The following is a 26045-nucleotide window of genomic DNA, read 5'->3' as shown; positions in this document are numbered from 1 at the left end:
TTAGCTGGGCATTTAAGACGCGCCAGCAGCGTGCTGGCCCGGGAGACCGGGGCCGGGTGGAGCTGAGTGGGCTGCGTGGCCACCTGCCCGGCCGCTCGCTACATCTGTAAGGCGCTGTGTTTGCACCAGCTGCCCTGCAAGAGCCCCTCATGCAGGGGCCCCTCGGAAGTGGAGGGAGTATCGCAGGTCCCGGGCCCTTGCCGCGCCCGTGGCAGTGTCACAGCTGAGAGCTCACCCCATCTCCAGCGACAGGGGCCAGGTCAGAGCTGTGAAGCCCTGCGTCTCCCCAAGAGGGAGGTTGCCAGCCGGGTCTGCACCACAGCCGGAGGCCATACTTTGATGTGAGTGAGCTCAGCACGATGACAGAACTGGAAGTCCTCTTACAGAAGTGGCTTAGGGAGCGCGGTGTCCAGAGGAGTCGTGATGGTGGCCCTGGGGGCATGCTAGCCTGTCAGTGGGAGAGCTCACATGCCCAAGGGGCTGACTTCACGTGAGGAAGGCGGGCTCGGCCTCCACGGGACGATTGCAGAAGGTGCCCTGATCCCACCGTCAGAAATCCAGTCCAGAAAACATCGCCCTGCATCTCCGGCTGGTCTAGGAGGCCTTGGCTCTGCCAGGTGTTCAGAATCTACTGAGTCATAGCGAATGAACTGGGGTTTTGCAGAGTTCTGCCATCTCGCTCATGGCAAGAATCTGGTGCAACGTGGTGTGGCCAAGGTGTTCATGCCAGGCCCGTCACAGAAGGCAGATACAGGAACTTTTTGCTTTTATTTGGCAAAATCACAAGTATTTGTTTTCTCCGTAATTCGGGAAATTAATACAGGTTAAGTGTGATAAATGTCATGTAAAGGTGAAGTCTCCTCTCATCGCCTTGGCGGCTGCTGGCCACCGTACTTACGGCTTCGTGGTTAAGAGCATATGGGCTCTGGTCCGGTCCTGTTGTGAATCTCATACCACCACATGTGAACCCGGTCAGGGTCCTCTGTTTTCTGTATGCCACGGTCATTTCCTCGTCTGCCGGGTATCAGTCTTAGCCTGCGGCTGAGAAATGCATATGGAGGACTCATCACGGTGGCCCTTGGGAGGATCAAGGACGCAGTCAGGCCGACCAGCTGGAGTCGTGGTGGTAGAAGGAGAATCTGTGGAAGACAAACCTCTCAGTGTGTGAACTTTTTTTCAAAGGTGGGATTCATGAAGTTCTGTGTTTTAAAACCTGCCATTTTTTTTTTCTCTTAACATTATATTTTGGGCATTTCTGTTACTACCTTCCCAAACCATCAGTTTTTTTTTGTTGTTGTTTTTTTAATCCTCACCCAAGGACACTTTTGTATTTATCTTCACATAGAGCAGGAGGCAGAGAGGGAGGAAGAGAGAGAGAGAAACATTGATGTGAGAGAGACACATTGTGTGGTTGCCACCCACATGACCCCAACTGGGGCCAGGGACAAACTGCAACTGACGTACGTGCCCTTAGCGGGAACCGAACCCGGGACTCTCCGGTCAATGAGCCGATGCTCCAACTTTTGAGCCTAGTCGGCCAGGGCCCAAACCATCGGTTTTTAGAACAGCTTTAGGGAGAGAGAATTCATATAACATACTTCATGCATTTAAAGTATACAGTCCAGCCCTGGCTGGTTTGGCTCAGTGGTTAGAGTGTTGGCCCACAGACCAATGAATCGTAGGTTTGATTCCAGTCAAGGGCATGTACCTGGGTTGCAGTTCGTCCCCAACCACCAGGGTTGGGGTGATACAAGAGGCAACCAGTAGGTGTGTCCCGCTCACATCGATGTTTCTATCTCTCTCCCCCTCTTCCCCTCACCCTCCCTCCCTCACACTCTATCTGAAGATAAATAGAAACAAAATATCCTCGGTGAGGATTTAAAAGAAGGAAATAAAAAATAAAGTGTACAATCCAGTGGTTTCTGTACATTCACAGAATTGGACAGTTAATTTGAGGACATTTTCATCACCCCCACCAAAAGCCCTGCACCTGTTAGCAGCCATTCCCCATGTTCCTCCAACCCCCCCGTTTCTTCCCTAATGTACGTTTCGTTTCTCTGAATGTTCTGGACATTTCTGAACCATATTTCTTAATGGCTGCCCAGTGTTCTGTTAGGTGGATGTACACTCCATGCTGTTGGACATGGAAGCCATTTCCATTAATACAGGTCGTGTTCACACTGGGCCTCTCTCACTGTTCAGTAGGGTCGTGTACTCATAGACACGCCGAGCTCTTCGGCCGTGCTGTGCTCGGGCCTGTCCTGGGAGATGCCCCTGCAGCTGCCGAGGAAGAGCTGGCATGAGCCCCACCACCCTGAGGTCCCACCTGCTCTTCAGGGGACGGCAGCAGCAGTCGGCAAGGGACAGAGGGAGGACTGACTGAGCGAAGCTGTTGGAAGGCAGACCATGCTCAGGGCCGTAGGTGTCACAGCTCTTCAAATGGTGCCTCAGTCTCCAGCCCAAGAACAGATCTAGCAGAACTGGATGGCGGGGAGAAGTCCTCGTCACGTCTGCACGGAAAGGTGGAGCTCCCTGCTTCCGGAGCATCATCTACTTCCATCTGGACCATCTCCTGTGAGGTGAAGGCTGATCGGGGCGGGCAGGTTAGAAGTCAGTGGCTAAAGGGCGTAAGTCGAGATGACTTGGGAAGGAAAGATGCTGAAGAAACAGGCCATCTTCATCTCTGAGTCTCTACTGTGGGATCAGTTTCAAGTCCCAGGGCTGGGTGGAGAGAGGCATTAATTCATGCTTTGCTTGTAAATGTCGGGATTACCATAGGCGAATCTGTTTCTGCACGTTCGCCATCTGGCTATCTTAATACCTTCCCGTTTAGAAGAATGCACGCTCGTTTGTTGTTCCTGGTGTTTTCTCTGCCCTTTGCTGGTCTGCAACATACACACTGCTAATGCCGCTTGATGAGTGGTGAGTAGGCTGTTCCGGCCTCTCCCAGGGAAGGTGGAAACGAAAGTTGTTGCAGGAGGAGCTCGGCAGTGTTGCACGGACGACCACTCCAGGGCACCCGTCTGTTCGCGGTCTGCGTGGAAACCTGTGTTTTACTTGGGCTGGAAAATTGCTCGAGGCATTTTAGCTTTTTTGTACTTAAATTGGAGATCCTGTTGCAGCAGTGACTGTTTTATAAAGTAAAGAAATGAAAGTAGAAAGGGTGGACATCGCAGGCCACTGAATTCCCCGGCGGGGCAAGCAGGCGCGGGGGCCGTGCGCACCATGACGAGAGCAGGCCTGTGAGGCGAACTCCTCGTGCTGGGCCGTGCGTCAGCGCGGGGCCTTGCTCCTTGCTCAGCCCTCAGCGATCAAGGATGTGCTCTGGGAGGCAGGCAGTCAGGCACCACGCCCTGTGGCACATGCCACCCCCTCCTCAGGCCTTTTCTGATACCCCACAGCCTCCGCCACAGAGAAATAGCGCTGGTGGGCGGTTCAGGGTACATGCTGTGGGGTCAGTAAGACGGCTCTGTCGGGTTCCTTAAATTCTGCCCATTGCTCATTTGTAAACTGGGGATAATGATGGTACTTGACTCGGAAGTTTGTTGTGAAGATGGAATGAGAAACTCCCTATGGTGGGTAGAACACTGGCACGCTTAGTGCCCTGTGATGCTGTGGTCCCCGTTAACCTCTCTGGTTGTGAGTCACTCAGATCTCTGAGCCTCAGTTTGGTCGTCTGTGATACGAGGACAAAAACACTGATCTGAGCAGCAGTTGGTAAGGAGTGGGTGAGCAGTGCGGGAAAGGCATGAGCCAGCTCCTAAGCTGTACTGGGCACTTGGCACACGAGTATGGGGTAGTGGCGCTTCCTTTCGCTCTGTGCTCTGCACCCAGTTATTTGTGTGGCGACCCCTGTCACTAAACCGGAAGCAGCGGCTGTGCTCTCACCTTCGTCCCCAGATGCCTAGCTCAGCAAAAGAGCGAACCAACAAGTGGTCATTCAGGCAGGTGTGTTTGCGCTTCTGGAGCACGGAGTTGAAGAACACGTGTCTCTTGATGTGCTCAGAGAGGGAGCAGAAAGCGGTAAGTGGTACAGATGTCTTTCAGCAGGGATGCTGGTGGTGAGGTTACCCAAATTCACGCAAGGTCAGCCTGACAGCGTTGGCCTTTCTCACTGTGCGTGATTTGAAGTTGGTGTCCGAGCCAGAAACCCGTGTTCCCCGAGCCAAGGTTTAGACGTCCTGTTTGACTTGGAATACTTGGGAAGAAGAATTCTCAGATATGTCAAATTGTCCTCCCAGTTAAAAAAAAAACAAAAACCACCAGACTTGGTCCCAAGAAAGAGCTGGATGTAACCGCGTCTGGGTTTTCAGAAAAGGAAGGGTCGGAAGCCCACACGTTAACTGCTGCTGCTGGCCTTGTCCAGTTCCCCCCACCCCATTGTGTCCGGAGCTCGGCCCTGAGTCCAGGCGAATGGCCCGGATGGGAAGAGATGCGCTCACCTCCGGACGGGCTGGGAGCAGGGCTGCCCTGGCTGCGGCAGGGCCTGGGCTTCTGGAGGGGCGTGGCCTCAGCTCTCAGCCTGTGTTCTTCAGGTGTGGCCGCCTTTGCTTGGCTCCTGCAGCCAGGTCACAGAGCCGACCCGCGACATGCCTCCTGCTTCCAGCACGGATGCCCAGGGCTTTGTGTTCTTTGAAAGCGGCACTTCGCAGACTGAGTGGTTAGGTTGCGGGCCTGGAGCGTGTCTGTCACACGAATCTTAACCACCTGGTGACAACAGATGAGGTCGTATGTTCCACGGAAGCGTCATCGCCCTACTCAGGGATCCGTGAAGTCAGAGGCCTGTCTTTCCTGAGGTTGATGTGGCGTGGAAAAGGATGTAACTGATTCTCCGCGAACACCAGGCAAGCAGTGCACGTGTGGTCAGCTCCTGGTTATCAGACGTCCTCGCTTCTGGCCAGGTGATGTCCAGGCCAGTTCAGGCCACTGTGCCTCCTCCTCCTCTTCTAGAGCATGAAGGGGTCAGGCTCAGCCCATCTTTGAAGACTTTTAATGTAGCTTAGTAAAAATTACTTCTCTGCAGGTGGTACCAGCCTGCCCAGGTGGGTGTGGGACTCAATGTCTTGATCCCTACCAGCTTCCGAGACAGCCAGAGAGCCCTCCCCGCTGGGTGCTGATCCCGGAGGGCTACCCTCTTGTTCTTCTGGATAATGTTTCTGGAAGGAAAAGTTAGCAGACATCCTGAGCAGGGGGCTGAGGAATATTCCTGCAGGAGAGGGAGGGTCCTGCCAACGCCTCCCAGCCCTTTCCAGAAAGCTAGGTTCTGCTGATGGGCTGACTGACCCTGAGGGTTTGGTTAGTGGGCGTGTAGCAGATCTGGCAGGGCAGGAGGAGGGGCCGCTGTGTTTGGCCCCTGGAGAAACGGAGGGTGTGGCACTGTAAGGAAATCATGGCAGCCCTGGGTGCGCTGGGCACGAAGGGAGAAGCTCAGTGTTTCTGGGTCTCTATCCAGACAAGTAGTTGTGCCTGGTGCTCTGTCAGGCCCTGGGATATGAGGGTGAGAGCAGGCCCTCCAGAACCTCCAAGGCCAGAGGGGAGATGCCCACCTCTGCTGAGTGCCCAGCGTGTGCTTGCGCATTCTGTACGTCTGTGACCACCTAATTCTAATACAGCGGTGAGCAGTTCACGGCAAAGGACTGTGGGACTGGGGGGGGGGAGCATTCTGGCTGAAGAAGCAGGGGATGAGGGTGTTGACTTTCTAATCCAGCAGTACAGGGCCTGGCAAGTAGGCCTGCGAAGGTATGTTTGCCTGAGGGAGCCAGGAGAAGTTCGTCTGCCTTTCCTCGTGTCTCAGTGTGGCTGTAGCTTTTAAAGGCTTATTTGTTGTTTTCAGGGAAGTGGACCGAGAAAAGTAGGTTCCCTCTTCTAAATACCAGTGTTCACAAACACCAAGAGTTTCCACCTCCCCTTTCTCAACCGACATCCTTGAATAAGTGTCCAAAGTGTAAAATCATGCTTGCATTGGCTTCACTTTGGGAGACATGCCCTCCAGACCCATGGAGATGAGCCAGAAGAGCATGCTTGGTATCGCCATGTTCTCACCAAGAGTGGTTGGCTCCTGGTATGTGAGGAGATGCCTGTTTTCTTCCACCTTTGTGCAGTGGCTGCCATTAACAAGTCTTTGAAGCAGATGCACTGATTCTGCCTTTGTGTTGCCCATTCTGGTCTTAGTCTTTCTCATCCAGCCTGATGTCACAAGTGCCTACCGCGGCGTGAGTCTGGGTGGCACTGACCTGCGGCGGGGAAGTCCTGGCCCAGGTGCTGTGTTCTCCTTGGCCTGAAACGGTCTCTCCTCACTTTTCTGCAGCACAGGCCTTTGTCTCTCTTTCTGCCCTCATCACATCCTACCCTTCATCAGCTATTTAGATGTGCATCTGTGTCTCCTACCAGATTGTGCACTCACCTTGGCCGGGACTGTGCGTTCTATACATTCTTCCCAATCCCCAGCTTGACTTTGCCGTGATCAGCACGCAATGAGTATTTGTTGAACTGAATCCAGAGGGTGTTATTTATTCTGAGCTAAGTCCTCATCAAGCACAAACGGCATTGTTTTCCGAAAGGCCAATATCTGCTTTCCTTTATCCAATTCCGCGCCCTCAGGTCTGTATCTAGTCAGTCACGTGTCCCCCTGCGTCCTGAAGAACACGGCAGCCGAAAGGCGAGGACACGAGGGAAAATGAGGCGACGGGGGGTGAGAACCGTACAGAACCGCGCGAGGAAGCGGGGCCGAGACGCCTGGATTCAGCAGATGGTTTTAACTCCTAATTTATTTGCGTGGCATCTAAGATGCTTAGTGACGACATTCTCACTTTTTGCCACAGATGGCATCAAGTTCATCTGCAGGGAGACTTCTTGGTACTAAACTTGAGCGTGAGTTTTTATCTTCAAGGGCCTTACGCCGTTCGTCACCTCGCATCCCTGCCTGGTCAGTCTTCTTTCAGAAGCCGTTTCAGGGACTGCGTTTCTGTCTCACTTGCCCGTCTCTCGTCTCCCCCACGCCTCGTTTTTCTCAACAAGAAACTCGAGCGATTGAGAACTGTGTCCGCAGGATCCTCCCCAATGCAATATTCATGGTTTGCTCTCCCAGCGCCTGGCGGGCTGCTGCATGTCTTCAAGGCGGTTGAATTTGATGAAGAAAACACGTCCGTTAGATTCAGATTTCGCTTCGATCCTTTGACCGTCTGTTAGCAGCAGGCACTTGCATTATTTCATTTTATAAAAAGTTGTAACAGGGAGACGATCTGTGATTATTAGGAACCGTGCACCGCACACGAGGGGTGGCCGAGGGGTCGGTGTGATAGACTGCACGGGGTGAGGTGGCTGATGTTCCAGGAGGCAAGCGGCGTGTCTTCCTGGACATCAGTTTTACTCAGAGATTGGGGGAGGGGTTGCAAACTTAGGCGATTTAAATGACCGGGGGGAAAACTGGAGAAAGAGGCTGGCAGCCCCAGTGTTACTGCATCAGGGTTTATTTTTATTTTTTATCCTCACCCAAGGGCATTTTTTCCATTTGCGTGTTCAGATAGAGTGGGAGGGAGAGAGAGGAAGAGAGAGAGAGAAACATCGATGTGAAAGGGACACAACAGGGGCCAGGGACAAACCGCAACCGAGGTACATGCCCTTAGTGTGAACCGAACCCGGGTCTTTCTGGACTGCAGGCCGATGCTCCAGCTGCTGAGCCAGACCAGCCAGGGCTCCATCAGGGTTTATTAAGGGACTTTCGTACGAGGCACATTTCGGGCGGCCGCAGGACAACATGGATATGCGCCACCCCATGTGGTAAAGGGTTACAGAGGGCGGGGCAGGATGATTGGGGTGCTGGGGCATGACCTGTCCCAGGTAAGGGAAAACACCTTGCCAAAGGCCTGTCTCAGGAACCAGCATGTCTGGGGCCCAGCGGAGGGGTTGGCGCTCTCTGTTCTATCTGGATCTAGCGAGAGGGCCCAGCAGCCGTCATGCCTTGGAACCAGCCATCTCTCCTCCAGCCCAGCACATTGTTGTATATTTAAACCATCTCTCCTCCAGCCCAGCACATTGTTGTATATTTAAACCATCTCTCCTCCACCCCAGCACATTGTTGTATATTTAAACCATCTCTCCTCCACCCCAGCACATTGTTGTATATTTAAACCATCGTGTTTATTTTTTTTTATATTTTTTTGGTGGTATGTCCCCCTAGCAGGAACTAAACCCGGGAGTCTCTGGTCCACAGGCCGACGCTCAACCGCTGAGCCAAACTGGCCAGGGCTAAACCATCGTGTTTAAATTAGAAGTATATAGAAGTACAGAGGAGAAGGCAAAATGTGCGTGAGTGTCGGTGATAAAACAGACTTTGTTAGGGTTTGTATGTAGAGTAGGTGCTTTAGGATATTCCCTCTGGATGGGGTACATTGTGGGCGAGTCAGAGAGAAACCCTGATATAATGGGTCCAACACTGAGGTCTCGGAGTTTGCATCCCTATTGGCTGAGGTGGGACTTGCACTCCCAGTGCATTGGTTGTCCTGTTGACCCTGCCCGTGGTCTGCCTCAGGAGCTTGAGTGCAGACCAGAAATCTAGACGCTCAGATAGTCGCGTGGAGCTGAACTTGAAAGTCAGTTGTTCTCTCAGAGGGTACAGCGTCAAAGCAAAACGAGGCACAGGGTGGGCTGTAATGCCAGCCACCTGTGTGTAGCCACTGGGGCTCATACTGCATTCTGCTGTAACCCATGCGTTTTTGCAGGAAACTGACTGCCCTTTGGAAATTAGCTGCTCTTCTAGGACCAGATGGCTTAATACTCAGAAATTAAATTTGTCTTGTAATCACAGGATTAAAAATTGAAAGGGCTCTTAGGTCTTCTGGGCCAATATCCTTGTTTAGGTGCATGTGGGATGGGACAGTAGGTTTTCTCTGACGTTAGACAGGTGGCCAGCCTTTTATTCTGTACGTATATATTGTTCCCATGCCTTTAATTGAAGACTTGGGTGTATTGCTGTCTCTGGCGAAGTGAACTAGGGCGATGGTGTTGATGTCTGCTGACCCGATCGTGTCTCTGGGTAGGTAATTTTACCCCTTTCCATAGATAAATTCCACTGTCCGAGTGGCCCACTAGAAACGGTGAGAAGCTGTGAGTTTTTCTCTACGGCTTTATTACCTGTGCTGAAAGGGAAGACACTTGTCCCGTGGTGTGGAACGCTAGAACTGGGCTATAGTTTTGTTTTTAACTCTTCTGCCTCAGACAGTCCTAGTCTCTCAATATCCGAGTCTGGGCGTCGGGTCTTGTGTCCCTATTCCTCACAATCACATAGCCTCGGAGCGTGTGACATGTGCCCACTGATAACCTCGCTGGGGAGTGAGACCAGGCTGTGCGATAGGCATGGTGAATTCGGTTTCTGCCTTGAAATAGGTCGACTCTCTGGTTATAAAAGTAATGTCTCCTGATTGTAAAACTACAGAAAGATGTAAAGAAACTTGCATACCATAATCTCGAGACTGCTAATAGTGTTAACTAGACAGGACTGTGTCCTCGTTTACTTCTCTGTGCGCTGTGTAGTAATCGCTGAGGTTATATAGAGCTCAAGGGATCATTATTGTATGAGGAGTGACAGTGCCGCGTTGTATCTAGACTTACAGTCTCCTTTTCTCACTTACACAGTTTTGTCCTCATCTTATTACACATTTTGACCCTCTGTTTCCGTGGCTGCATAGTCTTCCACGATACGGATATAGTTACTTTATTACTCGCATCCTTGTTACCGCTGTTGGTTTTTTGTTCTTTTCCTATTTGAATGCACACATTCCGCTTACCTGTCTGCCGGCTCCTTCAGGTTTCTCAGTTGCTGGGTGTAAGGCTTTTTTGGCCACAGTGCTGCATGCTTCCCAGAAATGTTACATCAGTCCCGCCAGTGGAGTATGAGTGTCCCCTCTCCACGGGCAAGGTGGGCTCCGACCCCCATTCTCAGGACAAGTGAACGTTGGCTCTGCTGGCCGCCTTGGGGCTCCCACACCCCTGCACCGAGGGCGGCACACTGCATCCCGGTCATCACCACCCTTAGGATCCGGGGTTTCCTCCCGCTGCTTTTTAGCCTCCATTCGCTAATGACTCCACTCGAAGCGCCAGGGATTGTCAGCATACGTTTCTTCCTTTCTTTTAGGGACAGAAATGGCTCTCATAAAATTAGGCGCAGGCGGGGGCTGCCTCTGGCTACGTGATCCAGTGTGACGGGGACTTCAGTGAGGGGCCACTCTGGGTCTGGCCGCCCAAGCTCCGTTGCCATCTGAGCGCTCCTCACCAGGGAGCTCGTGCCCCTGCAGCTTCTCCTGCAGTAGTCACAGCAGTTACCGCAGAGGAAGTGAGATGGAAGCAGCATGCTGGGGCCTGACCGTCGGGCGACTGTAGGAGAGGTCGCTTCGGCCCTGACAAGTAGCGCTCGTTTCTCACAGACTCCTCTCTGCATGCAGCAGGGCCTGGGCTGGTTCGACTCTCCTTTAGGTTGTCCAGTTGCCAGTTTCCTCCAGTTCTCCGGAAACTGGCCAGTGTTGCCCTGGAGAGACCGGTGGGTGCTGGTGGCCCCTCTGCTCTGGCCTCTCACCTTTCCCCCTGACCTGCTGTCCCTCCAGTTGCTTTGGTCTGACTCCTTGTCTTATTTCCAAGGTGGAGAGAAAAGGTTTGTTCAAGTATTTGGTCCTTGTTTGAAGTCAGACAGACACGGGCTAATCTTCAGCCCTGTCGCATATTCGTTGTTTGTTTGTTTTATTGGGGTACGTTTCACATTTTAGTTTCAGGTGTACAACAGTGATTCAGTACTTGTGTACATTGCAAATCAATCAGCACTTATAAGTCTAGTTAACCATTATCCCCTTATATAGTTACAGCAGTTTTTTTCTCGTGATTAGACGTCAGTTTTCAGACCTGGGAAGGACGCTAACTTTCACTTGCCACGTCTGTGAAAGAAGTGACAGTGCCGTGCGCTGGGCTCCGGGGATCAGCCAGCTCAGTGCAGAAAGGGCACAGAGTACGCGGTGACTGTCTTCATTCCCGCCCGCCCGTGCCCTTCGGTGGGTTGTCTCACCGGCAGGCGAGACCACTGTATTTCCATGAGCATGGGAGGAGATGCTCAGGAAGTGCCCACAGCGATGCCTGCGTGGCGTAGCGTGTCCCCTCTAACCCTGCACCAGCCCTCGCCCCCAGAGCACAGCAGGTGCTCTGCATCAGGAAAGCACCCTGTGCCAGGGAGTCCTTCAAGCCCCAACTGCTTTGCCTTTTCCTCTTGCCCTAGACGCTCCGCCAGTGGGTGCTTTCTGCACAACCATTTGCAAGCAACTTCCTGTTCCTTATTTTAGCTGTTTCTGTAAAAGTAACTAATGGTGCAGCAACTGTTTCTTCACCAGCCCTTCCTCAACTCTGCCCTCCTCTCCCCCCTTCCCCGTGTCAGTGGGTCTTTCTTGCTACTGTGTCAGTGGGCGACTCATTAGTTCTTTGGGGGAAGGGCCTCGTGCCCCATGTTCCTCTCTGAGCCAGCGCTGTCCAGGCTGGCCGTTGTCACTGGTGGGGGCGAGGTCTCGGGTGCACAGCTCTCTGGCTGGCTCACTGATCTAGTCGTCATACCTTTGCCCATTTGTTCAGCGACCGTCTGTCGAACTTGCGTGTTCAGACTCCCTCAGCACCAGGGTCACAGACAGGGCGGCCGCAGAGCCCCAGGCCTCAGAAGCGCCCAGTCAAGTTCCCAGTTTTGAGTTGAAGCGAGGACACTGAGGGAGGTGGAGGGCAGTACCCATATGGGTCCTGGTGGGGGCACAGATGATGGACTGGACTGTTTCCTTTGGGGGAGGAGGCCACAACAAGCCTTCCTGTAGGACCCGGGCTTGTGCTGGGTCACAGGCCAGGTCTAGCCACTTCACCTCCCCCCGAGTGAGTCCATGGTGGAGCACCGCCCCTCGGCAGCCGAGCTCAGCCCTCTTCCTGCACGAGGTGAGGCCCTGGCGCTGTGCTGCAGCGTCTGGGTTGGTTACAGTGATGTTCTTCCCCTGCAAGGGCCGTTCTCGCTTGCCAGGCCGAGGGGGTATCGTGACCGTTGGGCTGTCTGGTGTTAGCACATGATGTCGGGTGGGTGAGTGAAGACTCACAGGAACTCTCCCTTGCCTGGGGACGCTTCCTTCGAGTTCTACTTGAGAAGAAACTCAGAGTTTATTCCCATTTCTTAGGCTTATTTTTTGTCTTACCATATTTGTGGCACTTCCCTAAAACATGTCAGAGACAACGATAGGGATTTAAAAGGAAAAGTGAGAGAGGAAACTAAAGAGAACCAGGAGTGAGTCTGAAGGTGTGAAATGTACCGAGTGAGAGTGGGCAGGTTGGGGTTCGTGCCTGAGACAGGGCGGGGGTGGTGCAGAGGGAAGGGGCACTGGCATCTGCAGGCCAGAAGAACGAGGGCGACGGTGGGCAGGAGGTTAGTGAGCCGGTTTGGGTCTCAGTGCTGCATGTTTTGCACTTTGGAGTGTCTCGCGTGCCATACGCTGTAGTGGGCAAGCCATGGAACCTCCCAGCTGGCTAGGCCAGCTGCTGGCCAGGAGGCACGTCTGTCTGCCCACCGAACTTGGGAGGTGGGGCCTGCTAATGAGAGAGTCCTGCCGTGGACTCCTCGGGGGAACAGAGAACTGGGGTGCACGGAGCATCCCGTTTCTTGACTGACTTGACCTGAGGTCTCGTCTCCCTGGAGAGGGAGGAGGAGCCTCTCCCTGTGCTCTGCTCACCGTGCTGGGTTTTCTCCCCCCTTGTTTGCACTCCCGTCTTCACTGTGAACGGGACTGTGGGTGGCCCGCGTTCTGAGACTTGCCCCTGCCTTACACCCCAGTTCCTGGCTCTCACCTCATGGGACCCAGTTTCATCTTTGTGTCCCCAGCTCTCAACCTGACCCCAGGTGGGCATGAGGACTGTGTCACATGCTCTCTCTCGTCCATATGCAGGCGACGAGGAGTAGTCACAGACATTTTTTGGTTTTCTTTCTTTTTTTTTAAAAATACTGGAATGACCTCCCTGTGCCACTGGCATGATCAGGGGCTGCCCAGTTCTTTCTTTCTCTCTCTCTTTTTTTTTTTTTTTGGTACGTGCCCCTAGCGGGAGCCGAACCCATGACTCTACTCCACAGGCCGTCGCTCCAACCACTGAGCCAGACCAGCCCGGCCTGCCCAGCTCTTTCTGCTACAACGCCCCACTTACCTACTCAGCTGCTCTGTGATGCTCTTTCCGTGTGTGTAGTGCTTCATGGCTTACAGACGCCCCACACACCCCCTCCTCGGATCCTCTTCATGAAACCGGGTTGGAGCCCGACGTGACCTCACTGGTTTACTGTCAGAGTTCCCCAGCTACCTGTGGAGACCCGGAGTTGGGGCCCAGGCTGTCTGTCTCCCTTTCTTGAGTGTAGAGGTTTGGAGTAAGCAGGTGAATGCGAGTTCTTGGCCTGAACAAAATCGAGTCAGTCAGTCTGCGGTGGCTGAAACAGCTGTCTGCGTATCCCGACCACATCTAAACCAGGTTTTGAATGTAAATGTTTGGTCTTGTCTCGGGCTCGGCTCCCTTCCATTTGTGCAGGTTAGAGCATTCTGTCTGTCTAGCCCTTCCATCCTGGTCGGGTCAAGCAGATGTTCATGCAGGTCCCAACCTCACATACCATGCTGTTGTGCAGAAGGCTGGCCGGGCACTGGTCTGCACAGGCCTGGGTGTGGACGGTTCCTGGCATGGGCATTAACTCTGTTACCCTGAGCACCCCACTTCATGTTTCTGGCCCTCTACTTCCCCATTGTGCAGTTGGGGTACACACATGTAGTTCTTGGACCATTTGTTATCTCTGCAAACCTCAGTTGTCTCATCTAAAAAATAGGTATAATGATACCACTTCATAGTGTTATAAAGATGGAATAAACTAGAGCTCAGCACCATGTCTAGCAGCACAGCTGGCATGTTCCACCTTCCGCCCCTTCCTCCTCCTCTCCATCTTTTCAAAGCACTTAGAGAGCCTCGAAAATGTGATGTGCAGGTTAAGAGATAAAGTCAAGGATGCCGCGATCTGAGCACCTGTCCGTGGTGGCACAGTGTGTGGAGGGTGAGTGTGGGGAGCAAGCTAGCCTTTGTGACCCAGAGTGAAAGCTTTGCAAATGACTCCTTTCTGAGAAAGGTCCTTTCCTGACCATCTTAAGGGTGCCGTCGAGGGTGACTCATTCTAGCCTTTTGTTGATAGTGCTCGTCCACACGCATTACTTTTGTTTTCAAGTTGACTGTCACACTGAGTTGGTGGTTGGTGGGCTGCCTGCCACCCTAGGTGTGGACTGCAAAACGTGGGCCAACGAAGCCGGCAGTCTGCAGGGCTGTGCTGATGTGGGGGGAGGAGAGCACAGGGTCAGTATGGAAGGTGAGGTGTCATTAACTGCAGGCCGAGATTTCTTCACATAGGCGGGTCCCTCCCCAAAGACTATTACATAATCAGAGCTGAGAGCGTTGAGTCCAGAGTTTTTTAGTGTACTTGGAATGTAGAGAGTGTTTATGGTGAAAATTCATAAGCTTTGACAATTCTGGGGCTGATCGTTTTAGGCAGTGAAGTCAGTGTTTTCCTCAACTGCATCCTCGTTTTCTTGAGGACGTTGATTATGTGTTCTGCCCCCTTACAGAGCTTCCCGTTTGTAAACTGTATCTCTAGGTTGGGCAACATAACTACAATTTGAGAATACCGCAAGGCTAGTCTGTTACTCTGCAGATAACCTTACGGTAAATTTGCATGAAGGCATTGCTTTAGAACAGTTTTCTTTGATCCATGATTGCAAAGCAAAATAGCAATTTCCTTTCTGAGGCAAGAGGTTTGGGAGGAGGGCTAAATTTGCACGTGATCTCCCTGACAGCCCAGCCAAGCTGAGGAAGGGGAGTGGACCTTCCAGGTTTTTGCGTTAAGGTTATTTTATTTTGGGGACCCACCAAAATTCCTTAAAAATGATCTGCAGGGCCTAGGGTTCTTCACTCGCCAGCCATCAGCTTGACAGTAAGTGGCACTCAGCCCTTCCTCCCTTCCTCCTTCCCTGGTGTGGACGTGTCGCAGTTATGCTCACGCCAGGTCCATCCCGTTTCCACTGTAAAGAAAGGCCTTCGTGAACGGAATAAGCCAGTGGTCCAAACTTCGGTGTGCAGCAGACTCACCTAGAAGGCTTGTTAGAACACCTTGCCGGCGCCGCCCTCCGAGTTTGTGGGTCAGGAGGCTGGGTGGGCCCGAGAACTTGCGTTTCTAGCAAGTACCCAGGTGCTGCTGGCGCTGCTGGCCCCGGCACCACCGCCACGCTCTGAGGGCCTCAGAAATAAGCAAAGCCAAGTTCACGAGAGCTCCTGCCAGCTGTGACCCAGTCCCTGCACGAGGCTCGTGATCACGTAGGAGGCTCGCCTCTTACAGCCAAGAAACAGCAAACAGCTGCATGTTTTAAATTTACAAAAAGAAAGAAAGAAACAAGATATAGCACAGATTCGGTGGGAGAGGCCACTTCTCTCATCCTGAGCCTCATTTTGAGGCTCTGTCCACCTGTGGCTGTCACTGATGACCTGTGCGTTTGTTTCCATTCCCCTTGCGATTTTGGCAGAACTCACACATCTGCACCTGTGCCTGTACTTTTTTTTTAAAGTTTTTTATTCTGGTACAAAGGCACAGGGGGAGCACAAGCCCCCTTGTACTGAGCATCCAGCCTTCATTCAGGTGTTCCCATGTGGCCCCCCCCATTTCCTGGGCTCCCAGCAGGTCCCTGTCTGCCCCCCCGGGCTCTTCCGCCAGTCTCAGGAGTATCATTCTCCCGGGAGGGGTGCAGTGTGCATCTCCGAAAGACGGGCTCTTTAAGAAAACAACCACAATACTATTATCACACTTAAACCTTAATTTCTTACTATCGTTAAATATTCAGCGTCCACATTTCCTCGGAGTCTCGAAGTTCGGTTTGTTCAAGGAGGCACGCAAACGAGAGCCGTACAGCCGTTTCGTTGGATAGGTCTGGGCTTCCCTTCCCCCTGCCTTTTTTTTTTTTTTTTTTTTCCATAATAATTTATTTGTTAAAGTTTGTCCTGTAGAGTTTCCCACATTCTTTGCAGGGATTTGGCTGATGGCATCCCTGAGATGCTTTTACCGTGTTCCCCTGCCCCTAGATTTTCTGACTCAACAGATCTAGACACTTGCGCAGATTAATTCAAGTTTGTTTCTTGGGGGGTGATGGCAGAAGCACTGCATGGGTGGTGCTGACTTGCACCATGAGGCTGTAACGCCTGGCGTGTCCACTCTCATCCTCTGTGATGCTGAGAGTGACCAGTCGGTTCAGGTGCCATCAGCCAGGCTTTTGTCTGCGGTGTCTTCGGCACAGCAGCTTTTGGGGGGACAAAATCCAGGGGAGCGCGAGGTGCCGTCTGATGCCGCCGCTCGCGGTGAGTGCGCGAGGGCTGTCCCCATCCCGCCGCAAGAGTGTTGCTGTCTCTGCTGTTCTGTTGAATTCACAGTCTTTTTTCCCCTCAGCAGTCCCTGCCTGCGATAGCTGCTTCCTTTGAGTGACTCTCAGGTCATTTCAGGTGCCGTGGTCCAGTGCTGCAAACCGTGTATTGCTATGACCCGTGTGCCCAAACAGTGCTTTGGAGTAGACAGTGGGATGTAGCAGAAACCGGGAACTTAGCTATTGAGTAGGGGCTGATGTCATGCACACACATGCGCACACGGGTTAGGCACTATTCCATTGTGTGGCTGACAAGACCAACCAGTTAAATGTCTTGATGTTTTCTGAAATACAGGGTAAAAACAGATCTGTTTCATCCAGACCGAAGGCAGAAGACCAAGGCATATGTCTGTGCAGAATCTGAGCTAGATGTTGATGTGCAAATGTCACGTTGTACTAGAGAGGATGCCATTGTTTGTACAATATAAGAAAGCGTGATTCTTCTGGGAAGGAGCTCTAAAGACCTGGGCCCTGAGAGAGAAGGTGACTTCCTCAAGGTCACTCGTTGAATTAATGTGCCGTGCAGTACGATGGCAACACTGGGCTGACCCAGAAGGTGTCTTTAGTAATTAACACCTGTTCATTCTTGCCAAAGAAGAGGCACCTCCTTTTCCCCAGGGACTGAGACTTACTCAGAGCTCCGGAAGCCTAGCAGCAGAGGTTGGCCTCTTGAAGCCACTGAACCCTACCTGTGCCATCCCAAGGGTAAGCCATTTTGGCAAGGGAGCTCCAGTGATGTTGGCATCCCAGAACATTTAAAAACAGAAAAATAAACATTCCCAGTCCCTGAAAGCATGGAAAAAGAAGTCGGCGTATCTCTGTTCGTCAGCTCAAGGTCATTGGCAGGGTCAGATGCCGTGATACTGTTCCCCTGGTCCCCCATGGCCGGAAAGAGCTGGCGAGACAGGGTGACAAAGAGCGTGGACTCGGCCCTGGCCAGTTTGGCTCAGCGGTTAGAGCGTCGGCCTGCAGTCCACAGAGACCCAGGTTCGGTTCCCGCTAAGGGCATGTACCTCAGTTGCAGTTTGTCCCCGGCCCTGGTTGGGTCGTGTGAGTGGCGGCCACTCGATGTGTCCCTTTCACATCGATGTTTCTCTCTCTTCCTCTCTCTCCTTCCCGCTCTATCTGAGTAAAAAATGGAAAAATGTCCTCGGGTGAGGATAAAAAAAAAAAAAAAAAAGAGCGTGGACTCGGAGTCAGCGGTCTGGACTCTGTCTCAGCTTTGCTTCTGCTCCTCTTGGCCAGACCTTCGTCTCTTATGTAAAACTAGTAGATTGTGCCTGGCCAGTGTGGCTCAGTGTGAGCATCGTCCCATGGACTGAGAGGTCCCGGTTCAGTTCCCGGTCAGGGCACATGCCCGGATTGCTGGCTCCATCCCCAGTCGGGGGCGTGCAGGAGGCGGCTGATCCATGTTGCTCTCTCACATCCATGTTTCTTTCTCCCTCTAAAAAAATCAATAAAATCATATTTAATAAATAAAAATCTAGTGGATTGGACCAAAGTTCTGTGAGCTCCTATTTGACCTCTGAAATAGCTTTCTCATGTGGGGAGTAAGGAGCTGGGACTGGCCGATTCTCGCTAACATTCTGACCTCTGTGTATTTCACACACGTGTGCACACACACCCAGAAACTAGGTGAAAGTGTTGGTAATCCACGTGTTCATAGCTCATGCTTCCCCTTTGTGAACTCTGCTTTGGCTCCGGGTTTCCTTGTAACTGGTGCTCAGTTTAGAAGAAATGAAAACTGCGAAAATGGCTGTGAGCTAGAATATTTGTGTTTATTGTGATTTTTCAGTAAGAGTGTGAGAAATAATTTTGCAAACCGCGAGGAAGGGATGACGCATCCTTTGCGACTGGAGGAGGCCCAGTACCTAAGTTCTCCCCTTCCTGACTGTTGGGCTCAACTGTGAAATAGGACAAAGACACGAGGCAAGTGCAAGCTAAATAGACCGGCGTTATCACTGCTAATGGGTGTAGTGTGTGGCCTGGCTCCTGGCTGTGGGCAGGTGCACGTCCTAACTGAGCTCCAGGATTGGAAGCTCATTGCAACGCTGGAGAAGCAGAACAAGGTGAGCAGCTCACTCCCCAGAGGGAGGTGGGAGGGGATGACGGAGGTGCGAGCGGATGACTGGCTCTGCCTGCTCCCTTCCCTCCCCAAGGACGGAGCGAGTGCAGGAGCTGGAGGGGAGAGCGGGTTTCCACCAGGGTGGCGCCCTTGCGTGGAGGGAGACATCTGGCCAGAGTAGGGACACAATTCACGTAGAGGGATGTGGCAAGCACTCTTCCTGCGATCTTCCTTCATAGCCTGGCAGATACGTGGTCCCCAACCTATGGGAAAATCTGTTTTCCTGGCGCAGTGATTTTAAGCCCCTGGGCAGGAAGGTGTTAATGAGGCTGCCTACCCTGAAGCAACCGCTGCTTCTCCTTGGGCACTTTCTTTGCGGAGGCCTCCGTGCTAACGAGCATTTTGTACTAGCGCGTGCCCACTGAATGCTCGCTGCACGCGTCAGTGGGTGCCGTGGTACCCCAGTCTGTGGATGAGGAAACTGAGGCTTAGCGAGGTGAAGCAGATGTCCACACGGCTCGTGTAAATTAGGAAAGTCACACCGTCTTATTCCCCTCTGGCTCCTTGGTACGTGCTTGTGTTGTCCTGCGCCTCAAGTTCGGTGCCACTTGGGTCCAGGACGGCAGCTGCAGTGCCACCGTGGTGACGGCAAAACTCCAGCACCGCGGGAGAACGGGCCGTCCGAAGAGGGTCTCAGTGACCAGTAGAGTCATCCTTGCTCCTGAGCAACCGTGCTTCGGGCAGGCTGTGAGATGGAGACCCGGGTACAGATGTACAGACTGATGCCTGCTTCCGCTGCTGCCAGCCTGTCGGGTGCCAGGACCCGTGCCGGGTGCTTTACACGTGCTGGTCTCTCTGAGACATCAGTATATTTCAAAGGGACTGCTGACAAGGCCCCACTGCTCCGCCTTAAGCCTTCAAGCCACGTACACACAGGACCTCTTGGACCAAAACACCGCTCAGTGTGACTGACGAGGCCGCTGTGTCTTCATCCTGGAAGGGCTCCCGACGCAGGGGATGCTCGCCTCTCAGAGAGGCCGGGGCTTGAGCGCGGGGCAGTGCAGGGTTCTCCCTCCCTGCACCTCCGCAGGACGAATTCTGTTCAAGTATGTTAGTGGGAGGTTTGTTCTGGGCTTGCAGTGCCCAAGCCCCTTTCAAGGGCAGTCATGTCCAAGGCCAGAGGCTCGGCACAGGGACCCTGCAGGGTGGTGGCCCAGGCCTCGGGGCAGGTCACTTCCTTCTTCACTGTGGGTGGCGGTCCTGTAGAATTTGATAAGGTGAATGGGCAAGAACACACCTGCACCTACCTGTTCCAGACTGAGTTTGGATCTCCTCATTCAGAGAGTACAGTTCATAGCAAATCCTTATGGGTCACATGGAAATTACCATTGTTGTAAAACTTGGCCATTGTTAGCTAGAGTGGTGTGTGTGTGTGTGTTTTAATTTGAAAGTGGAATTTCAATGATCTAACTTGGCTTATGAGCACTTGCTTTTTGTAGCTGTAGGTTGCCTATAATACTATGTATTCTTATTTTGCCCTTTTTAAATAGTGGTTTAACAAATTTTTAAAAGACAAATGCATTCAAAAAAGGTGGGGAAGAGAGAGCACAGTGTCAGTAGAGATTGTCTCTGGGTGATAGAATCGGCTATTTCTATTTTAGTCTTCTGTACTTTCAGAAATTTCCATCTATGTGGACTATTATTTTTAATTTTACAAAATATGGCCTTGGGGGAAAACTCGCAAGTAGAGGGAACTAGGGGAGCGTGGCAAGGTCAGCCCGATTCGCCTGCTCAGGGCACACACTGCAGGCGAACGTGCTGGTCCCAGCCTGCGGCACGTGCCGGCCCGTCCGCCTCGTCACTGCCTTCACAGAGCCGCTGCCCGCCCCCAGTGGGAGACCTGCCCAGCCCCACCCGCCCCCTTCACAAGGGACCCCGACAGGAGCCTCCCCAAGGAAACACGATCCCCCGATGGCGGGCTTTTCTCCCGGACCAGCCCAGTGTGTTCTCTGGGAAAGGGGGACCTATGCACGGACCTACGCAGGGCCTGCAGCCTGTTTATTTAGTGGAGCCCAGATGCGTGGGGAACGGGGCCGTGTCTGCACCGAGCCCGTTAGGAAAAGGTTCTGTGCGTGTGGGCAGAGTTTATACAGATTATTTGTTTGTTTCCTTTCACAGGCCTGAAGCAGCCCTGTTCCCTCACCTGTTCCAGGAAGTTGTCAGAGACTTTTTTTTTTTACTAAGAAGTATGTGATTTGGTGATGGAATCTATAAATAAAGTGACCCATTTTTAACTAGAGTGTGGGTGTGCAGGACCTTGTGGTTTAGCTAATGAAATCTCCCAGAGGTGATCCTCTGAACCCCGTCTCGTTCTATCACCACGGCTGCTTTTATGACTTAATTGCCTTTGTGGTTTAATTCACTTCATGACACATCCATCACCGGGAAGTTTCCGCTGCTCACGCCTGTCTGTCCTCGTGTTTGCTTGATGACTCTGGGGTCAAGGAGAGGCTGCGAGGTGGTTTTCATGCTATTAAAAATAAGTGGTTGTTTGGTACAGGCAAATCTGTCTTGTTTAATTAAAACAGCCCTTGTAATTTTCTTTAGTGCTTTGAATCTATTTCCTTCTGATACTTCTCTGTGCCAAAACGCGGTCAGCTGGTCCTATGATAATTTACTTCTTTCATCGGTAGAGAGGGGAGTTTGTAAAAGCTTTTTATATTCTATCAGTTAATCACTCCCACATTTCCCTCCCCCAAACCCCACTGTGGCAGATATCATTATCCTCATTTTGCAGATGAGGAAACTGAGGTAAAGAAATTGTAGGGAGCACATGCCGGGTCATTCTCAGTAGACGGCAGACCCGTCCCACGATACAGACTGGACAGTGGGGCCTCACCGTTCGGAAAAGAGCTTCTGCTTCGTTGCCGTCTGGTGGTGTTGGGATGGCCCTCGTGCTAACATCTTACGCACGTGTCTGAGTCCCATGCGGAGTTCCGGATTTTGAGATTTCCGGCGAAACCCGGGAAGTTGGCTTGGGCACGTCTTCCACTTGTGTGGTGTGGCCGTGAGTTCGTGGGGCAGTGTAGCCTGTGGTTCACTGACGATAGAAGTCGAGCTTGGGAGGAACCAAAATCTGTGTCCCGTGCTTCCTTGCAATTCTTGCTTTGAGCTTTTCTGTTTTCCCCACACAGGAATGAGAAGGCAGGACTTTCCAGATGGGTCTCAGCGTGCACCTTCCTGCCTGCACCCCACAGCCTTTGCTGGCTCCTCGGCGCTTGCGAGGTGACAGCCACACCTCCCGGCACAGCCCGCAGGGCCCTCCCGCACCTGTGTGCTGATCTCCTCGTCCCCAGCAGCAGTTGCTCACGCACCTGTGCTTCCCTGTGACGTGTTCATCCGCGTCAGCCCAGCTCCCTGCTGTTCACCTCGCCCACGGTCCTCGCTGTGAGGGGTCTGAGGGCCAGGCACCCCAGATCCCCTCATACACTCTCACTCTGCGCTGGGCTAGTGCTTCCCCTCCGTCACTCGATGGAAACCTGGACACCTGTGTTTAGTACACACCTGTGTTGTAGTACTTACTCCATTGAAACGTATTGCTCGCCTGTCTCGCCCTGCCCATCATCCCAGCCCCCAAGACTGGAGTTCTTAAAAGTAGGGATCGTGTAAAGCAAGCTCTGTGTTTTCTAAACGGCTGGCACTCCGAGGATAGATGATCCCGCTCTTGGCGCTCACGCGACACACAGTAGGTCGGCACGGCCGCAGCTGACGTTTGCTGGGGGTGAAGTACTGCAGAGCGGGGCGACCCTGGTCAGCCCGGCCCTCTGAGCTCTCTGCGTGGAAGGGACCAGGGGAGGGGACCAAGCGGCTTCCTCCCTTTGATGACGAGGACTGTAGACTCCTTGCCCTCGTCTTGCACGTTCGCTTTGTGTCAGTCGATATGTACTGAGGGAACTGAGATCATTCTTTTTACAGCTTTTTAAAAAAAACACGTTTGACAAACTAAATCTCTTGCTGAAAAGACCTAAAAATGACTTCTGAACTGTCTGTATTTGGGGTTTCCTTCCTCCTTTTCTTCCCTGCGAGAATGTTAAATAAACTTGACGACATTGTGTTTTTTATCAAAAGATCTTGCACTTACTGAATTTTTGCTTATGACCTCACAATGATTTTTCAAAGAACGTTTGTATCTTATTCCAAAGAGTTCCGTTACTGTTGTTTGTAGACACACAAACGGTGTCATGATTGGACACCTTGATTCCAATCTGTTTGATTCCCATTTTCTTCACTGGGTAGTTCACGTCACCCCTTGGGTCAGCCCGTATTCAGACTTCTCCTCTGGACCATAATGTGGCTTTGGTTATTTCGGAATTTGAGTTTGGAGTCGAGAATCACTTTTTATAATCCAATTCTGGTCTCTTGGATTTTGAATTGGGCGATTGTGAAAATCTTAGCTTGTGGAAGGTCTTTGAAGTTTGAAGTAGAATTTCAAAGCTGTGACTCATGAAACTTATTAAGATGGGTCGTTATATGTGTTTAAGATATTTCTGTACTAATTAAAGAAGCGGGTGGTAGCGTTACAAATTCAGGATGTATCGCTAGGAGCACATTGAGTGATGGATTTAAAATGCGAACATTTCCTACGTTCATTCTGCGTCAGGAAGTGGGGATGACTTCCGAGGGAAGAAGCTGCTCACTGAGGCTGTGCTGATGTTCTTTCTCTCGGGTGTACTTTCATACTGACTCTCCAGAAACACCCATTTAATGTGTTTGCAAAGGCAGCTTACAGTAGTCGGAGGAGTAAGCGTTTTGGAGCCAGAAATACCTGATTTCAAGATCAGCACCACCACTTACTCCTTTGTGCCCTCGGCGTAGTGTGAGAATTGTGAGATGGGGATCTTTATTCCTGTTGCTCCGGCCTCACGAGACTGTTAGAAGGTACATGAGAGGTGGACGGGAAACGTGAATTGTCGAGCACTGTACACATGTGCGTACATCTGTCTTTTCCATACAGAGAAGGTTGTGTACTGGGTGTTGGGGAGAAAGAGAAAAGAGAAAAACCGGAGGCAGGCAACAGATTAGATGTCCCCAGGCTGCTCTGGACTTCTGGGTCCCTTGGAACCACTGGAGACAGGAGCAGACATATTCCCGGTCTACTCGGTGTGGCTCGGGCTCGAACGTTTTGGCTCATTGCTGTCGTGTGCACCTGCCATGAGTCAGCAGCTTGTTTAGGGACCTTCTTGTTTTTGGCCACAGGATCAAATAAAAAGGTGAGACCTTCACTTAAATGTAAGAGGCATTACATTGAACACTTCCTGTGTCATAGTAATTGTCTTAGGTGCTGGGGACTATAGCAGTGGGAAAACAGACAATGTCCCTGAATTCTCATCGAGTCCATTTTAGGGGGAGACAGGCAAGCAAACAAGTGTGAAAAGTGTGGTTAGTGGGTGGTGCTGCTGCAAGGAGACAGCTAGGTGACTGGATAGAGCGAGCGTGGGTGGTCTCGTTGAGGGTGGCCCAGTGATGCCTCCGAGCTTCCAGGGTAGCTGACTGCAGCGGATTATGTGTTCCTAGCTTTGTCTGGGTCTCCGGTCTCTGCCTTGGAAGACTTAAATTTTTAATTGGAGGAGAAAAAGCACCATAGAGATGGAGACTATAAATAAACGCTGAGTCCCATGATTGGTGCATTATGAGTGCTAAGAGATTTACATGGTGCGTTGCAATTTACTTCAAGAGTGTACCCTGAATATATTATGCAAGAGCTTTCCAGCTCATTCCTTTATCCTTGCACCTGCTGATTTAATCTTGTGCAAAGAGCTGGCTTTGTTTCTCCTTGTGCACCAGGGTTATTGGCCCCTGTGTCTTGGTCTCTCTTGTTAAAAGTTTACAAGGAGATGAAGAACCTGCTCTGCTTAGACCTTTGACCAATTGATCATGTGAATCCTCAGGGGCTTTGCGCTAATGACAATGGATAAGGTTTTGCCTTTGCTTCTGAATTGATTTTGTGGTTTTTAAGAAAGGACATTTATCAAAGGCTAAAGGGATTGTCAATGTGGGGAGAGGGACATTTAAAAAGAAGCCATTATCCAAATGACTGGTGGAAGGGAGTCATGTATGATGTACGTCCACAGTGACTTGTTAAATAATGATACTTACAATAAAGGCTGACGTGTAGCAGTAGCCTGCTCTTTGCCAAGCTCCCTGCAGTCCTGAGGCCTTTCTATACCCAGTTCTCTGGAATCCTCCCAGAACCCCATGAGGTTGGTATTACATCTCTGTTCTTCAGGTGAGAAACCTAAGGCTTCACTTATGTTAACCTCCCTGAGGAAGGTCCCGTGGCCAGTGTGTGGCTGAGTGGAGCTCCGGGAGTCAGAGGGACCCACATCGCTAACGAAGGGCCTTGAATAGCTGTGGAGGGGCTACTGGTGATGATCCTGAGGGTACCACTGTCAGGGTGTGGTGGGGCCAATGAATAGCTCGTCGTGAACTCCATTATTACAGTTAATACATCATTATTAACTAGAGTCCCCAGTTTACATTAGATCTCACTCTGTGTTGCACATTCTATGAGTTTTGACAGATTTATGACATGTGTCCGCTATTACTGTATTATACAGAATGTTAAAATCCCCCATGCTCCTCTTAGTTATCCCTCCCCCTCCTCTCAAACCCCTGGAAACCACTGAGCATTTAACCGGTTCCATGGTTGTGCCTTTTCTAGAACGCGTATTGTTGGATTCACACGGTACGTAGCCTTTTCAGATGGGCTTCCTTCGCTTAGCAGTATGCATTTAAGGTTCCGCCATATCTTTTCTGACTTGTAGCTCATTTCTTGTTACCACTGAATCGTCTGGATGCACCACAGTTTGTTCATTCACTTGCTGAAGGACATCTAGGTTGCTTCTTTGGAGATGTTTTTAGTTGTCAGCAACTTGAAAGAATCCAGAGATGCCGCTAAACATCCTACAATACACAGGGCACCCCCTCAACAAAGAATGATCCAACTCAGAATGTCAGTATTGCTGAGATTGGCAGGCCCAGCTCTGAGTGTATCATAAGTAGTAGAGACAAAGGATGCGATCAGACACTTAGTCTGTGGGGCTAGACGTAGTTGGAGAACCGCAGCCCGACAGCGGTCCCAGGAGCGAGATGCGCTGTCGGTTCCGTTTTGTGGACGGAGAAACCGGCTCAGGAAGAGGCCGGAGTCAGGATTCACGTCCACGGCCTCTGTCCCTAAGCCCACGCATGACCCTTGCCGTCCAGCCTATCAGATGTTCGTGGGGTCTTCCCTTCTGCGTGATTTGTGGATGCTTTTGTTTTTAACCCAGATTCTCTTCTCTTCTTTCCCTGGCGGCTTAAATGTCTTGTCATCCTCACGCTTCAGTTCCGCCAAGTCCTTCAAGGACGGCCTGGGTCCGTGGTCTCTGGCCTCAGGCACGTTCCATCTAGTTGTCTTCTGGTTTCTTATTTCTTCATCACTTTCTCCCCTTTGATGTGGC

At 51.7% G+C, this 26045-nt stretch overlaps 1 protein-coding gene across 8 annotated transcripts in view; it reads left to right on the top strand.

Moving 5' to 3' along the window:
- The window catches only part of ASAP1 (ArfGAP with SH3 domain, ankyrin repeat and PH domain 1), a 234359-nt gene that overhangs the window by 55135 nt on the left and 153179 nt on the right, over positions 1-26045 (top strand). The window contains exon 2 of one of the 8 annotated variants that reach the window (XM_036263730.1): positions 18277-18550. The exons of the other annotated variants lie outside the window; for them this stretch is intronic. Within the exon in view, the coding sequence (XP_036119623.1) occupies positions 18449-18550 (102 nt within the window). The 5' untranslated portion in view covers positions 18277-18448. The remainder of the gene's footprint in view (positions 1-18276; positions 18551-26045) is intronic. 8 annotated transcript variants of the gene reach the window in all.

The sequence above is a fragment of the Molossus molossus genome, unplaced genomic scaffold (genome assembly GCF_014108415.1).
Source record: "Molossus molossus isolate mMolMol1 unplaced genomic scaffold, mMolMol1.p scaffold_m16_p_16, whole genome shotgun sequence".
Taxonomy (NCBI): Eukaryota; Metazoa; Chordata; class Mammalia; order Chiroptera; family Molossidae; genus Molossus; species Molossus molossus.
Note: the sequence above shows the minus strand (reverse complement) of the source record. Positions and strands in the feature narration are given on the sequence as shown.